This window comes from Nematolebias whitei, chromosome 1 (assembly GCF_014905685.2).
Source record: "Nematolebias whitei isolate Nwh7 chromosome 1, NemWhi1, whole genome shotgun sequence".
NCBI lineage: Eukaryota > Metazoa > Chordata > Actinopteri > Cyprinodontiformes > Rivulidae > Nematolebias > Nematolebias whitei.
In genome coordinates this window covers 78,772,219-78,789,547 of record NC_056498.1, presented here as the reverse complement: position 1 = coordinate 78,789,547, position 17,329 = coordinate 78,772,219, and the positions used below count along the sequence as shown (strand labels likewise).

The window sequence follows — 17,329 nt, the reverse complement described above, 5'->3', positions numbered from 1 at the left end:
GTTGAGACAGGGTGTCAGGTTTGATGGTTTTGGACCCGGGTCCGTAAGTCAGAGAAAAGTTAAAGCAAGCAAAAAAATAGTAACCAGCGGGCTTGTCTGGGGTTTAGCCACTTTGCATTCTGGATGTAGGTTAAATTTTTGTGGTCGGTCCAAATGAGAAAAACAATGTCAGTACATTCAAGCCAGTGTTTCCATTCGTCCAGAACTATCTTAATAGCCAAGATTTTTCTGTTACCTACATTACAGTTTCTTTCTGCAGGAGACACATTTTGTGAGAAGGTGCGGGGAGAAACTTATTGTCAGTCTGTGTTTTTTGGGAAAGAACTGCTTCCACCCCGGAGTCAGAGACATCTATCTCTAATATGAATTGACTTGTGGGGTCTGGGTGACAGACAATGGTAGCCAAAGAAAAAAGGCGCTTCAACTCACCGCAAGCAGTGTCAGTCTCAGGGGTCCATTTAAACATCCTTAGGGAGGATGTCAGTTGAGATGGGGGACTGCTATTTGTCTGTAGTCTTTGATGAAACGTCTGTAGAAATTGGTAAAACTGAGGAAACGTTGCAGTTGATCACGGTCTTCTGGAACCGCCCATACTACCACTGCTTTCACTTTTCCCGGGTCTGTCTGACACTGTCCTTGTTTCTGTATGAAGCCAAGAAATGATACTGAGGAAACATGAATCTGAGACCAGATTGCTGGGGGCATGAGAAAAAGAGCAAGGTAAGTCAAACAAAGTACTTATTCACAATAAGTCTTGGCTGCAAGCAACTACTGGGAGTTCTGCAAAGCGCCAGCCAAGAAAGAGTCTCTCCTGAAGTTCTTTATACCCCTGGAGCTCATCAGGGAGATCTGCACCAGCTGCTGCTCATTGGCACTGCCCAGGAACCAGAAAGCTGTGGGAAAAAGCTAAAACCCTACACCTGAGCTTTCTCTTAGTTATTCTGCTATAGGCTTAAACTACTGGAGGACAAATTGACCTCATTTCTTCAAATGAATAGTTATAAATGAATACAAATGAATAGTTTGTATTTGTAATTATTTCTATCTTAACATGTTTTTTTGTATTTCTTCCAATAGAGAGTACGCCTGCACTTACACCTGGACCTGCTATTCTGCGTTTGTCTGTTTCTACTTCCTGTCCTCTCAAACCCAGCCAATCAAAGCAGATGGCCGCTGGTCCTAAGCCTGGTTCTGCTGGAGATTACTTCCTGTTAAAAGGGAGTTTTTTCTTTCCACTGTCTCCTTTGTGCTTGCTCATGATGGGAGACTGCTATGAAGTGAAGATTCGACACAATCTGCTGCTTCCTTTGATAGATAACGTTAAACGATTCTCTTTTATAATGTGAATGTTTCTGTTCAGTTAACTGAGACAAATTCTCTTGTGACTTGGTGCTATATAAATAAACTGAAATGAATTTAATTGAATTAAGTTTCATGTATGACATGATGATGATAGTGCAGTGCAGATTGTTTAGTGCTGAATTACTGTCCAATGTACACATCTGTTCTACAGACAAAATGTTTGACTAATTGAATTTACCGTGGTTCTCCCAACATTTGGATGCATCTTCGACCAGCCTCAGCCATTGTGAGGCCATGACTGACAACACGGTCCACAATTGTAGCCCTAATTTCATCATGATTCTGTGTACGTACTTAGCCTCTTCTGTCTCTTCCCTTGTTTTGTCCCCTTCCTCCCTGCATCCTTACCCCTCACAGTGTTGTTGAAATAGTTTACACCATGTTCTCAGTTCATATAAGCGTCTCGATTGAGGGTTCATGGGATTCAGCTCTAAGTGACTGTGGAGAAGAGACTTATTGTTGTTGACAAATAATGCTTCACACTCCTCCTTATTGAAAGCTAGCTGAGGTTCATCTGAGAGAAATTATTCAGTTTGGGAGACATTTTCAGAAAAAAATGATAAAGAAATGCATACAATTTGGTTGACAGATTTTGACAACTGGTTGAACATTTTTGTATGTAATGACTCTTAGGCAATGAAACAAGGACTATTAGTTTTACGGGGAATGACTTTTCATCATTCATAAGTATAGTTAGTTTTGACTGACATGACATAATCAAATAGTAAGGTTATAAAACAGCAGAGAATTATATGGAAGCAACTGATGCATGTCCAAAAGCACTTGCAATTTGTTGAAAGGAACGACAAACTGCTACTATGATGTTCACAAATGACTACATGTTGGGGAGGTTGAACTAACAGCTTTGATAATTTTAATTCCAATCAGAGAAATGCACCAAAGCAACTGAGAAAACCTGCAAATTCTCCACACTGCAGCTGAAAGTCTCTGTTGATGTGCATTAATGTATTTCTTCACATCAACTATTTAATAAATAATCTCTAAGATCTACCAAGCTCCTGAGTGTCTCTGTGTTTACAGTATTATGTTATTAAAAACACACGAGGAAAGTTGGACATGACAGACTCAGAAGTGTGCCACTGGCAAATCAGCACCCCCCCGGTTCACTTCATTTAACAACTGCAGCTTCATAATCACTCCTCGTTGTGTGGTTAACAGGTTTTCATACCCCACTGCTTATTTACGAGCATCTCTGACTCACATTCCCTCATTTCACATTTAGACATCATTTCTGATCATGCAGAACCCCATATTCAGGTGTGTCAGGGGGTGGAGTCTCTGTTCTACATTCATCAGGATGTATGAAGGCGAACAGAAACATGCATATGCATGATTTTTTTCAGTGCACACACTTCTCACTTTTTGTTTTATTGATGCGATCTGTCAGCACTCAGAGTATGAGCTGGGGATGACTCTCAGCTACTACCACACCAACAGCTCAGTGTCTGTGTAACTGACTGAGCTGTAGCCATGTTTGTGTTTTCTAACATTAGTTAGCTGTGGCAGCCATCTTGGAGTGTGTTGACTCCAAAAATTAATCAGCTGTAGATGTACATTTAGTGGTTATTTTTTAAGTTTGATTCAAACCTGTCCACTGGGTGAAGACATATTTTGCTAACAGACAGACATTCACATACAGGCAAAATCCTTATTGGACCCCTTTGTCCTTCAGCAGTGAGTGAAAGATCCTCAGAGAATATAGAGAAGTGTTGATAAATAAACAAATAAAAAACGATCCTGTTGTGCTGAAACCTTAAAGATTGGACTAGTTTGAATCCAGTTTGGCTTAGCTGCGTTCAGACTAGCCGTTAGCTCATCGTTCAGAATAAAAATCTAATATTTTACCTGATGAGTACTCTGTAAACAACAACTGTAAACAACCTCTGTAAACATCTCAATCTGGGAAAATATTTATTTGTACTGTTTACACATAAACTTGTTTTTTTTTTTTTTTACATTTATTGAATATTATACACATACAACTTCTGGTTGTTAACCAGTCATCATCAACATCAATAATATAAACAAATTGCCAGCGAGGACGTGAATTGATAATACACAGAAGTTGTCAAGTAGATTGGTCATGAAGCTTGAATTTGTCAAGAATCGTCTTTGTATAGATAGATTTCTTGTTGGGGATGTATTTGATATTTGAGACATAATTAAAAAGTTTTTGAAGAGCTGTCTTTTGTAGACGTGATCTTATAATTTTATTGGGGCATTTATTTTTGATGATGGCAACATCTCCAATCAATAACCCATTTTTAGGTTGATCATTAGTGTGCGTAGTTGCACCTCGATAGAGTTGCAGCATTCCGTTAGGTAGTGCAGAAAAGACTATTGCATATTCTCCTGATGTAGCAGGCAAATTAAATTTGCATGAAAAAATTTGTAAGAAAGGAGATTTCCTTCATCATTAAACAGCTGTTTAACCATTGTGATACCATGTTCCATCCAGTTGCTATAAAAGAGTGATTTATTCTTATATTATATGTTCCCATTATTCCAGATATAACAACTAGTATGAGAAAAGTTATGTTTGTAAGTACGTTTCCAGGCTATAAGAGCTTGTTTGTGGAAGTTTGACAGTTTTACTGGGAGTTTCTCAATTTTATAATCACACTTAAGTAAAAAATTTAGGCCCATGCAAAAGATTAAAAATATAGTTGGGAAAAGTGTTCCAGATTGATCCATTATTATTTATCAAACTGTTTAGCCATTTCACTTTAAATGAGTTGGTTAACGTTTCATAAGTTAAAACTTCTAGACCATCATATTTCCTAGGATTGCATAAAATATCTTTCTTCAGATAATGGTTTCTATTTTTCCATATGAAATTGAATAATGTTTGATCCGTTTTTTTAATTTTTTTATCTCTTTAGGCATATCAAGTGATAAAGATAAACAGATCTGCAGATACCTTCTTCCTTTGATAACAACACTACCATTTAAGGACAGATCTCTCATTAACCACATGTTAATTTTTTCAGTTATTCGTTCACTTATTGGATTAAAGTTGGTGGCGCTGCGTGACTTTTGACCTTTTTACACAGAAACAACTTCAGAAGGAGCAGAAAAGTCTTTAATGGCTCACCTGAAGGGCTGAAATAAATAGAATTTTGTTTCCACTGAGACATTTAAGGAATTTCTGTTAATCTGGCCTGTTAATCTGATAATCTGTGATAATCTGACTTTTTCTGCTTGTTCCCGTACATCAGAACACAAACAGATTGATTTTATTTTGGATGACATTAATCATTAAACATTCTGCTTCATTTTTGAGTTTTGATAAACTTCAGTTCCCAGAGTTCTGTGCGATTTAATTGGTGTTAAAAATAAAAGTCTCTACAGTGGGTCAATATATTCAGTTAGAAGCTTTTATTGTGAAATTGTGCTTCATTGTATCAGCTGTCTTGATTCACGCAGAGACCTGAACCTGATGAACTCGTCCATCAGACGGAGGTCTGCAGAGACTTTGAGTTGGTTTTAATCTGCGTTGCAACGGTTCGTGTGGCAGCAGGTCCAGCCGGGTCGAGAACAGAACTCCAGTCGAGTGCAGCCTTTCTCTCCAGTTTCTGCAGACAGGAAACACATCAGACCTGCTGCAGTAAAGGCTCTAACTTGTTTTAACAGGAAGTATCTTAACCAATCTGATAAATTTAGTCTTTCTGTAAATTCTGATGGTTTCATAGTTTTAGTGTTAGCCCAGATTCATCCATTCGTTCATTTCTGATCCTTGGACTTTTTTTCAGAAAGTTTCTGTGCAAAAGGTTTTAGTTACTGGTGCTCAAAAATGTTAAAGGTTCCAGAACAGCTTAACAGGATCATAGGAATGAAATCTGAGCCATGGCAGAACCAGACTCTTATTTTGAAGCGCTTTATTTTGAAACTCCAGATTGAGTCATTTTCCTGTTTCCTATCGACCCTCTGACTGAATCCTCCTGAACATCTAAGATCCAATCAGAGATGACATGAAGGATCTATAGGGGTTGTCATGATGAGACAGAGGAGGAAGAAAAGCATGCTGGGTAATACTGAAAACCCAGAGCCTGCTGAGTCACTGGTTGTCATGGTGAGGAGGGGTGGCACCCAACAGCACTTCAGACAGAAACAAAGAATAAAAAGTAAGCTTCAGACAGTGAACTTCTGACCATACTTGTCCTTTTGGTCAGTGGACATTTGTCCATACTTGTCCTGTTAGACAGTGGGCATGTGTCCATACTGTTGGATAAAAATATCCTCTATTCATTTATTACTTACTCAAAGAAGCCACACTCGAGGACACAAGAAGATTTTTAACTAGTTTTACTTGCAAGGGCAGACTTTCACAACATGTTACACAGATGTGCAGAAGTTTTACATGCATGGAGCCCAGTCATGAGAATCTGCCACGGGCAGAATGCAAGGTTTGTTTTTATACTCTTATCAGCTCTCACAGCTCACAGGCAGACAGTGGTGACCTCGGCCATACAGCTGCACATGCAGGATCAAATCAGCTCCTCATTCAGCTCTCTGACAGAGAAAAGAATTCTCTGCTAACTCAAGCACATGGTTCATGGGCAGTTAACATTCTCAGTTATAGTAGTTAAAAAACATCCATAAACCTTGACCAAAATCCCTTGACACATACTTATCCTGCTAGACAGTGAACTTGTGTCCATCCATCCATTTTCTTCTGCTTATCCAGGGTCAGGTCATGGGGGTAGCAGCCTAAGTAGGGAGGCCCGGACTTCCCTCCCCCAGTCACTTGGGCCAGCTCCTCCGGGGGAATCCCAAGACGCTCCCAGGCCAGCCTAGAAACATAGTCCCTCCAGCGTGTCCTGGGTCTTCCTCTGGGTCTCCTCCTGGTGGGACGTGCCCGGAACACCTCGCCAGGGAGGTGTCCAGGAGGCATCCTAACCAGATGCCCGAGCCACCTGAACTGGCTCCTCTCGATCTGGAGAAGCAGTGGCTCTGCTCTGAGTCCCTCCCGGATGATCGAGCTTCTCACCCTATCTCTAAGGGAGAGCCCAGACACCCTGTGGAGAAAACTCATTTCGGCCACCTGTATTCGTGATCTTGTTCTTTCGGTCACAACACAAAGCTCATGACCATAGATGAGGGTAGGAACATAGATCGACCGGTAAATTCAGAGCTTCGCCTTTTGACTCAGCTCTCTCTTCACCACGACAGACTGGTACAGCGCCCTCTTCACTGCAGACGCTGCACCTATCCGCCTATCAATCTCGCGCTCCATTTTCCCCTCATTCTGAACAAGATCCCAAGATACTTAAACTCCTCCACTTGGGGCAGGACCTCCTCCTCGATCTGAAGAGGGCACTCTACCTTTTTCCGACTCAAGACCATGGCCTCAGATTTGGAGGAACTGATCCTCATCCCGGCTGCGTCTCACTCGGCTGCAACCCGCTCCAGCGAAAGCTGTAGATCACCACCTGATGAAGCCAATAGGACTACATCATCTGCAAAAAACAGCGAAGCGATCCTAAGGCCACTAAAACGGATCCCCTCAACACATTGGCTGTGCCTAGAAATTCTGTCCATAAAAGTTATGAACAGAATCGGAGACAAAGGGCAACCTTGGCAGAGTCCAACTATCACTGGGAACGAGCCCGACTTACTGCTGGCAATGCAGACCAAGGTCTGACACCGGTCGTGCAGGGACCCAACAGCCCATATCAAAGGGCCTGGTACCGCATACTCCCAGAGTACCCCCCACAGGGCTCCCCGAGGGGTGCAGTTGAATGCCTTCTCCAAGTCCACAAAGCACATGTAGACTGGTTGGGCAAACTCCCACGCACCCTCCAGGACCCTGCTGAGGGTGCAGAGCTGGTCCATTGTTCCATGACCAGGACGAAAACCACACTGCTCCTCCTGAATCCGAGGTTCGACTATCCGACGGACCCTCCTATCCAGAACTCCTGAATAGACCTTACCAGGGAGGCTTAAGAGTGTGATCCCCCTGTAATTGGAACACACTCTATGGTCCCCCTTTTTGAATAGGGGGACCACCGCCCCAGTCTGCCAATCCAGGGGAACTGCCCCTGATGTCCACGTAATATTGCAGAGTCATGTAAGCCAACAAAACACCAGTCTTAAGGAACTCCGGGTGAATCTCATCCACCCCTGGGGCCCTGTCACCGAGGAGCTTTTTAACTACATCGGTGACCTCAGCACCAGAGATTGGAGAGCCTGACCCAAAGTCCTCAGACTCCGCTTTCTCAGTGGTGGGATTAAGGAGGTCTTCAATGTATTCTGCCCACTGACCCACGACATCCCAAGTTGAGGTCAGCAGCACACCACCTCCACTATAAATAGTGTTGGTGGCGTACCGATTTCCCCACCTGAGACTCCGGATGGTGGACCATAATCGCCTAGAAGCTGTACGGAAGTCATTCTCCATGGCCTCTCCAAACTTCTCCCACACCTGAGTTTTTGCCTGAGCGACCACCCAAGCCGCATGCCGCTTGGACTGTTGGTACCCATCAGCTGCTTCCGGGCTCCCACAGGCCAAAAAGGTCAGATAGGATTCTTTCTTCAGCCTGACAGCATCCCTCACTGCCGGTGTCCATCACTGGGTTCGAGGGTTACTGCCGCAACAGGCACGACAACCTTGCGGCCACAGCTCTGATAAGCTGCTTCGACAATAGAGGCGTGAAACATGACCCACTTGGACGAAGTGTCCCCCACCTCCCCCGGAAGGTGTTTGAAGCTCTCCTGGAGGTGGGAGTTAAAGCTCCGTCTCACAGGAGACTCTGCCAGATGTTCCCAGCAGACTCTCACAATACATTTGGGTCTGCCAGGTCTGACCAGCATCCTCTCCCACCATTGGAGCCCACTCACCACCAGGTAGTGGTCAGTGGACAACTCCACCCCTCTCTTCACCTGAGTGTCCAAGACATACGGCCACAGATCAAATGAGACAACAACAACGTCGATCATCGAACCGTGGCCTAGGGTGTCCTGGTGCCAAGAGCACATATGGACACACTTATGCTTGAACATGGTGTTTGTTATGGACAATCCATGATGAGCACAGAAGTCCAATAACAGAACACCACTCGGGTTCAGATCAGATGGGCCGTTCCTCCCAACCACACCTCTCCAGGTCTCATAGTCATTGCCCACGTGAACGTTGAAGTCCCCCAGTAGAATAAGGGAGTCCCCAGGAGGCACACTCTCCAGTACCCCCTCCAAGGATTCCAAAAAGGGTGGGTAATCTGAGCTGCTGTTTGGCGCATAAGCACAAACAACAGCAAGAACCCATCCCCCCACATGTAGTTGGAGGGAGGCTACCCTCTCATTCACCGGGGTGAACCCCAACGTACAGGCACCAAGATGGGGGGCAACAAGTATGACCACTCCTGCTCGGCGCCTCTCACCAGGGGCAACTCCAGAGTGGAAGAGTGTCCAACCCGTCTCAAGGAAACTGGTTCCAGAGCCAGAGCCATGCGTCAAGGTGAGTCTGACTTTTTCTAGCCGGAACCTCTCAACCTCACGCATCAGTTCAGGCTCCTTCCCCACCAGAGAGGTGACATTCCATGTCCCAATAGCCAGCTTCTGTAGCCGAGGATCAGACTGCCAGGGTCCCTGCCCTCGGCCACCACCCATCCCACATTGCACCTGACCCCTTTGGCCCCTCCCACAGCTAGTGAGCCCATGGGAAGGGGGGCCCATGTCTCCTCTTCGGGCTTTGCCCAGCTGGACTCCATGGGTAAAAGCCCAGCCACCAGGCACTTGCCAGTGTGTCCCACCTCCAAACCTGGCTCCAGAGTGGGGCCCCAGTGACCCACGTCCGGGCGAGGAACACTGTTTCCATCCATCTTTTTCATCATAAGGGGTCTCTGGGCTGCACTTTGTCTGGTCCCTCACCTTGGACCTGTCTGCCTTGGGTGACCCTAATAGACTTGTGCCCATACTTGTCTTTTTAGACAGTGGACTTGTGTCCATACATGTCTTGTTAGACAGTAGACTTGTGTCCATACTTGTCCTGTTAGCCAGTGGACTTGTGTCCATACTTGTTCTTTTAGACAGTGGACTTGTGTCCATACTTGTCCTGTTAGACAGTGGACTTGTGTCCATACTTACTGTATGCCTGAATTATACCTATTGGAAAATTATATTGGGATGACAGGAACGACTCTAAAATGGTTTAACTCATGTTTACCTGACAGATTCCAGTTTATTTATGTTAGTAATTAATCATCTTCAAACACCAGAGTTAGTCATAGAGTTCCTCAGAGTTCTGTGTTTGGACCTTTTTCATCATATTTGTTTCCACTGGGTAAAATTAGGTAAAATAATAATTATGCTGATGATACTTCATTATATTTCCATGAATATAGATTAATCCAATCAGTTACTCAGATTACAAGTTTGTCTCAGAAGTATAAAACCTGTATGACTCTGAATTTTCTGTTTTTTAAACTCAGACAGAGGTTGTGGTTTTTGTCATTAAACCTCCACAATAAACATGTTACCAGGACTGCTCTCTGTTTTGTAAGTAAGTAAGTAAGTAAACTTTGTTTATATAGCACTTATCATAGATACAATCACAAAGTGCTGTACAACAATAAAGAAATAAAAGCTTAAAATAAAATAAAAATAATAACAACTCATTGATAAAAACAGTAAAAACAGCTGGAAAAAACAGTAAAACATTTAACTAAAAGCTTGTCGAAATAAAAATGTCTTAAGCTGCATTTTAAAAGAATCAACAGAGACGTTCACACGGAGAGACAGGGGCAGGGCATTCCACAGGCGGGGGGCTACGGCCTGAAAGGACAGGTCACCCCGAGTTTTAAACCGGGTCTTAGGAACCTTAAGAAGGTTCAGCGCTGAAGACCGAAGGGTGCGGGCTGGAGAATAAGGAATCAACATTTCAGTGATGTACTGGGGGGGCCTGTCCATTTAAAGCTCTAAAAGTCAAAACTAAGATTTTAAAATTAATTCTAAATTCAACAGGCAGCCAATGAAGAGAAGATAAAACAGGTGTAATGTGAGCCCTTCTGTTAGTTCCTGTTAAAAGCCTCGCAGCAGAGTTCTGGACCAATTGGAGACGAGCGACGGCAGTTTTGTTAAAACAAGTAAAAAGGGAATTACAATAATCTAAACGAGAAGAAATAAAAGCATGAATAATCATCTCCATGTCAGATCTGGATAACATTGCCCTCAGTTTAGAAATTTGTCTGTGTCTCTTTCCTGTACTCTCTAACCCCAGCCATTCGAGGCGGATGGCTGCCCATCCTGAGTCTGGTTCTGGTTCTGCTGGAAGTTTCTTCCTGTTAAAAATGAGTTGTTTCTTTCTTCTGTCACCAATGTGCTGCTCAGGATGGGAAATTACGATGAAGTGGAGATTTGATGCAATCCGCCAGGGCCCTTATGTAGATAACTTCTTACTAATTAGCATTTTATAATGTATTTGAATGTTTTTGTGGTCAACTGAGGCAACAGTTGAACTGGCACTGAATAAATACAGTGTAAACTGAATAGAACTGAAAATGTGTAGGTCTCACCTCGGGTGTAGCAGGCCTGTTGGACTTTGCCCGTGCACTGCAACAGCTGGTTGTTGACCATCAGGAAATCTTCACCGTAACACTCGATGTAAAACTTCTGAGCTGAAGCTAAGATCAAAAGAAGGGAAACATAAAAAAGTTCTAACCAACAAATACACACCTGATATGATCCACACCTGACACACACTTTGTGTTTCTAAGATCAACAACCTGCTGTTTTCAAACTAAATCTTGTAGATCAACATTTGATCAAGATCAAAATACAACTGCCTCCAGATTTCAGGTCAGATGACGCAGGTGAGACAGACTCAATGTATTTACCTGAGCAGAGGGGCAGCAGCAGGAGCAGCAGCAGATAAACCTTCATGTTTCTAGTTTTTGGTGTAGATGAGATCAAGCGAGAAGAGATGAGGTCTGATGAGATCAGAACCAAACAGGACTTTTATCTTATGCTAAAGCAAACAGAGACGGAGTCAAACAGTGATGAACTTATCAGAATTACGTCAGGAAATAAACAGAGGAAGTTTGTTTGTTTCACCTTTGATCTGACCACAAATCTGCTGATGTTCAGCTGAGTCATGCTTCAGTCTGGAGTCTGAGCTGAATTCTGCTGTGTCATGTTTTGTTCTGGATTTAAAATCTGAGATTTGTTCTTTTTGGACTCTTGGGAAAAGGAGATAAAATTCTGAGACACGTTTTATAAAAACATTTAAGGAGGGCTTTGGGTTTGTCTTTCTTTCATACATTAAAAAAAAAAAACGTAGAGAAATGTAAAAAGGTTATTTGACCAGGTACATGTTTGTGATTGCAGTGGATCCACTCAGAACCGGATCAGTTCAGAGTCTGGACTGGGCTGGTCCTGATTACATTCCTGACCACAGGTACTGATGACAAGGCCTCCTCTCCTGACACGAGGAGTGTTAACAACTGCACCATGATCTTGGTATCATCTAGAATAGCTTTTCCCTCGTGTTCCAATCCCTGTCTAGAATCAGAAATAAAGTTTTTGACATGTTTCAAACATTTTGATGAATAGAAAGCAAGAAAATAAGCAAATCCGGAGAAATTAATATAAACATTTGGTGTCACATAATACCAGGGTTGTGCTTGATAGCTGTGTTTGTACTGAAACGTTATACTTTATTCTTTTTATATTAATAATGAACATGAAATATGTCAAAATATTTGTTGAAATAGGCCCAAATAATCTGACAGTCATGTAAAGACTTGACCTCAGAAGCAGAATTAATTTTTTACACAGTATAGATGTTTGCCTTCACTAGCAGCTGAAGGAGTTTAATATCAGAACTAATAGTCACCTGAGATGTTTGTATGTAAGTTTTGTAGGATAATATTTTTCTGTGGAAGGGCATGATGTATCATACACCTAATATTGTATTTCTGTATCTCGCCCCAACCATTTCTTAGTTTTGATGCCTTTAACTTCAGTTTATGGAAGTTCCTCCAATGTGTTTATTTCTGCATCATATTCAGATAAATCACTTTTGCGTCAGGAAAGGCGTAAAAATAATTGCCAAGTTTTCGTGCGACTTAGTTCGCTGTGGCAATCTCTGAAGAAGGGAGCAGCCGAAAGAAAAGAAAAATCAGATCAATCACTTACCTACCCTCACTTTAAAATTTCCTGGTTCTTTATCTCCACACAACAGCCTTATTGATCACTCCAGATCATTGTTGCAACAGCAACATCATCAACATTACACAGCAATGTTTTTCCCATCAGAGTAGCTGGCGGGTCACATGCCTGAAAACTATCCAAAGTAACCAAACGTGATTTTCTCAAATACAGTATATATCTGGACAATGATTTTGTTTCACTAGATCATAATGTAAATACTATTCCAGGACTTACGGCTCAGTAAATCATCGCCTCAACTGTCCAACCCATCTGTTCTCTGATCGGATAGTTAGTTTAAGATTGACATAACATTGACCAATAAACTGTGAGGAAGGAAAATCTGGGCAAAATTTGTACTTGAAGTTGAAACTCACTGGCAGAGTATTATAGTGTGCATAGCTTTTTTTTATTCATATCTGTAAACAGGCCTTCACAAAAAAGATCTGTAATGTGTGTAACTATTTTTTACAAATACAAATCTTTTTTAAACACACATTCCTATCTCCACGTGCACAAATCACAAATTTATTTTACAAGGTTACAAATGGAATCTGTGCCCATACAGTTTTATCACACAGAACAGTGCCACAGATGTTGCAAGTTTTAAGAGAGCGTGCAGTTGGTGCATTGACTGCAGGAATGTCCATTTTCAGAGAATTTGGCAGTACATCTAACCAGTCTCACAACCGTAGACCACACGTAAACACACTAGTCCCTGTGTTCGTTGTCCATAACATACGCCTGCTCATACCATAACCCCTCCGCCACCATGGGCCACTCGATTTACAATGTTGACATCAGCAAACTGTTCACCTACATGATGCCAAACATACAGTCTGCCATCTGCCCAGTACAGTGAAAACTGTGATTCATCTGTGAAGGGAACACCTCTCCAATGTGCCATACATATCATGGTAAACAGTTTGAACCCTGCACCAATGCTGCAAGCCTTGCTGCCTTCCACTTGGTCTTTTGTTAACCCCGGCCTCGGCTGATCCGGTATGGTGTCGCTTACATGAACCAACATGTTAATTTTGGCAAAAGTGTTTTATGTTGGATGCCCTTCCAGACACAGTCCTCACCATTTACCTGGGCTTGGGACTGGCACAAGAGAGATACTGGCTTGTGCTCCCAGGTGACTGGTTTTCTGCTCCTGAATAAACCAAAGCTTGAAAATATTTATTTTGGTTTTTGACACAAATGTTAATCAGCAATATTGACCAGGACATGTTGTTCTCTCTACTATCCTTGAGCTGGTTATCTATCCTGATTGCAAGATTTATCAGAAGGTCTAATGACTCTGGCTCTTCTCTGGCCACAAAATAGTTCATTATCTGTTCATATACAGGTGCTGGTCATAAAATTAGAATATCATGAAAAGTTGATTTGTTTCAGTAATTCCATTCAAAAAATGAAACTTGTATATTATATTCATTCATTACACACAGACTGATATATTTCAAATGTTTATTTATTTTAATGTTGATGATTATAACTGACAACTAATGAAAACCCCAAATTCAGTATCTCAGAAAATTAGAATATTGTGAAAAGGTTCAATATTAAAGACACCTGGTGCCACAGTCTAATCAGCTAATTAACTCAAAACACCTGCAAAGGCATTTAAATGGTCTCTGGCTAGTTCTGTAGACTACACAATCATGGGGAAGACTGCTGACTTGACAGTTGTCCAAAAGATGACCATTGACATCTTTCACAATGAGGACAAGACACAAAAGGTCATTGCTAAAGAGGCTGGCTGTTCACAGAGCTCTGTGTCCAAGCACATTAATAGAGAGATGAAGGGAAGGAAATTATGTGGTAGAAAATAGTGTACAAGCAATAGGGATAACCGCATCCTGGAGAGGATGGTGAAACAAAACCCATTCCAAAATGTGGGGGAGATTCACAAAAAGTGGACTGCAGCTGAAATCAGTTCTTCATGAACCACCATGCACAGAAGTAAGCAAGACATGGTTTCAGCTGTCACATTCCTTGTGTCAAGCCACTCTTGACCAAGAGACAGCATCAGAAGCTTATCACTTGGGCTAAAGACAAAAAGGGCTTGACTACTGCTGAGTGGTCCAAAGTTATGTTCTCTGATGAAAGTAAATTTTCCATTTTGTTTGGAAATCAAGGTTCCAGAGTCTGGAGGAAGAGAGGCGAGGCACAGAATCCACGTTGCTTGAGGTCCAGTGTCAAGTTTCTATAGTCATTGATGGTTTGGGGTGCCATGTCATCTGCTGGTGTTGGCCCACTGTGTTTTCTGAGGTCCAAGGTCAACACAGCCGTCTATCAGGAAGTTTTAGAGCACTTTATGCTTCCTGCTGCTGACCAACTTTATGGAGATGTAGATTTCAATTTCCAACAGGCCTTGGCACCTGCACACAGTGCCAAAGCTACCAGTACTTGGTTTAAGGACCATGGTATTCCCAAATTCAGTATCTCAGAAAATTAGAATATTACTTAAGACCAAATAAAAAAAAAAGATTTTTAGAAATGTTGGCCAACTGAAAAGTATAAACATGAAAAGTATGGTAAATGGACTGTACTTATATAGCGCCTTTCTATCTTATCGAGATACTCAAAGCGCTTTACACTACAATCTGTGTCCTCATTTACCCATTCATACAGCACTCTACTAGATCTCTACAAAGCTAATTGAACAAATCATTCTAAAGAGAATAATCAGAGCTTTATCACATTCATACACCGATGGGACACACATCAGAGGCAACGAGGGATTCAATGTCTTGCCCAGGGACACTTCGGCATGTGACTGCTGGTGCATTCGAACCCCCAACTCTTGCATTGGAGGACGACTGCTCTAACCACTCAGCCACAGCCGCCCACATAAGTATGAGCATGTACAGCACTCAATTGGAGCTCCTTTTGCCTGGATTACTGCAGCAATGCGGCGTGGCATGGAGTCGATCAGTCTGTGGCACTGCTCAGGTGTTATGAGAGCCCAGTTTGCTCTGATAGTGGCCTTCAGCTCTTCTGAATTGTTGGGTCTGGTGTATCACAGCTTCCTCTTCACAATACCACAGAAATTTTCTAAGGGGTTAAGGTCAGGCGAGTTTGCTGGTCAATTAAGAACAGGGTTTTCATTAGTTGTCAGTTATAGTCATCAACATTAAAATAAATAAACATTTGAAATATATCAGTCAGTGTGTAATGAATGAATATAATATACAAGTTTCACTTTTTGAATGGAATTACTGAAATAAATCAACGTTTCCATGATATTCTAATTTTATGACCAGCACCTGTATGGTACTTTGCCACTGTCTCAACTCTTACCGGTTCCACCCTACACTGTATCAGTTAAGAGCCTGCCCACTGTCGGTACCTACTCCACTCAGCCCAGTTTATGAGACCACCTTGTTAGAATATCTAAGTGAGCTGCTCTAAGGTGACAATTTTGATGTAAGGCCGTTGATCGACCTGCACAGCAAAACAGCAAACTACATCTGAACTGATACTTCTTCATCATGCTGACTAATGGCACCACAAGAAATGAGCACATTTACTGAGAGATATCAGAGATGATGGCAGCATGACTACACCTATAAGTAGTGCTGGGATAAGCTAAAGAAACTGAAGTCAGATTATAGCGTGATTAAGGACCACAACTGGGTGGAGTGGCTAAAACACAATGACCTGTTATGATACCGCCCACTTTGCATTGACGATCTCACCCACAGAGCGGGGAAACAAGTCACAGTGACAAATCACCGCCACCTGAGAATCTTCACCAGCATGCTCCACCTGAGAAGAACCGTTAAGACTATAGCCGAGTGGAGTCGCTCTTAATCATGGCAAAGCGGCTTAAGTATCACGATCAAAGTTTTTGATTTTATTTTTGGTTTTGATGGAAGGGGTTTTGAGTGGGAGTGGTGGCACAGAGGTTAGAGAAGGTGGGCCTGTGATTGGAAGATCGCTGGTTCATCTTCCGGTACCAACAACATCAACATGTGGGTGGGATAGGTGAAGCACCCACACCTGCTTCCATCCTCATTTGCCCCACTTTGGGCCCTTAAGCAAGGCCCTTAACCCCTATCATTTGCTCTCCTGGGTGCCCTGGATAGCAGCTATCTGCTCCACACAGAGGTCTGTGGTAGCTTGGTGGTCAGTGGTTGTGTCAGGAAGGGCATCCGGCGTTGTTATGTGCCAGGCACATTGGCCCTAATGTTTTGTTCTTGTAGATAGGTTTTGAGTTAGTTAATCAGTCTTTGACTGTTTTGAGCTATGGCTTTTTCTACCCACCCATAAATAGGCTGGTTTCAGGGAGCTCTCTTGGCTCTCTTAGGCTTACTCTGTTTTTTGGCCCTTCTGAGACGCACTGTTTTTCTTCTCTCCTTTGTCCTGGAACAGAAGCCTGCCGTCGGTGGCCCCAGCCACCTCAGGTAATTTTGTTTGTTAACTTTTTGTATATTTGTTGTAACTTTAGTCTGGTGGGACTGGTAGCCCTGTTTTCGTTTCTTCTTTTGTAGTAGTTTTTTGTACTTTTTTTTAGTCTGGTGCCCAGTGGCTTCGACGACTCTGTATAGGGTTGGCCCGCTGTGGTACCTTTTTGTTCTGTTTGGCCGGCCCACCAGGTCCATCTTTAAATTGTTACTTTGGATTTTTGTGTCTTTTGTGGTGGACACGGGAATTGGAGGCTCTTAATAATCTTCCTTTTATTTTAGGAAGCAGCAGCTTAAATAAACCGAAAGTTTGAACCCTCATATTTGGCTCGTGTCCTCCTTTAATATGTTGTGCCCTTGGTGGACGTAGGATATTAATGGGGGCTCGT

General features: G+C 42.5%; 1 protein-coding gene across 1 annotated transcript; it reads right to left on the bottom strand.

The window, feature by feature from the left end:
- Positions 1 to 3,588: 3,588 nt before the first annotated feature.
- Positions 3,589 to 11,356, bottom strand: wu:fj16a03 (uncharacterized protein LOC335475 homolog). The gene is made up of 3 exons (XM_037687637.1): positions 11,217 to 11,356; positions 10,896 to 11,003; positions 3,589 to 4,958 (listed from the first exon to the last, which is right to left on the bottom strand). The coding sequence occupies exons 1-3, from the start codon at positions 11,260 to 11,262 to the stop codon at positions 4,870 to 4,872; spliced, it is 243 nt and encodes an 80-aa protein (XP_037543565.1). The 5' UTR covers positions 11,263 to 11,356; the 3' UTR covers positions 3,589 to 4,869.
- Positions 11,357 to 17,329: the final 5,973 nt, after the last annotated feature.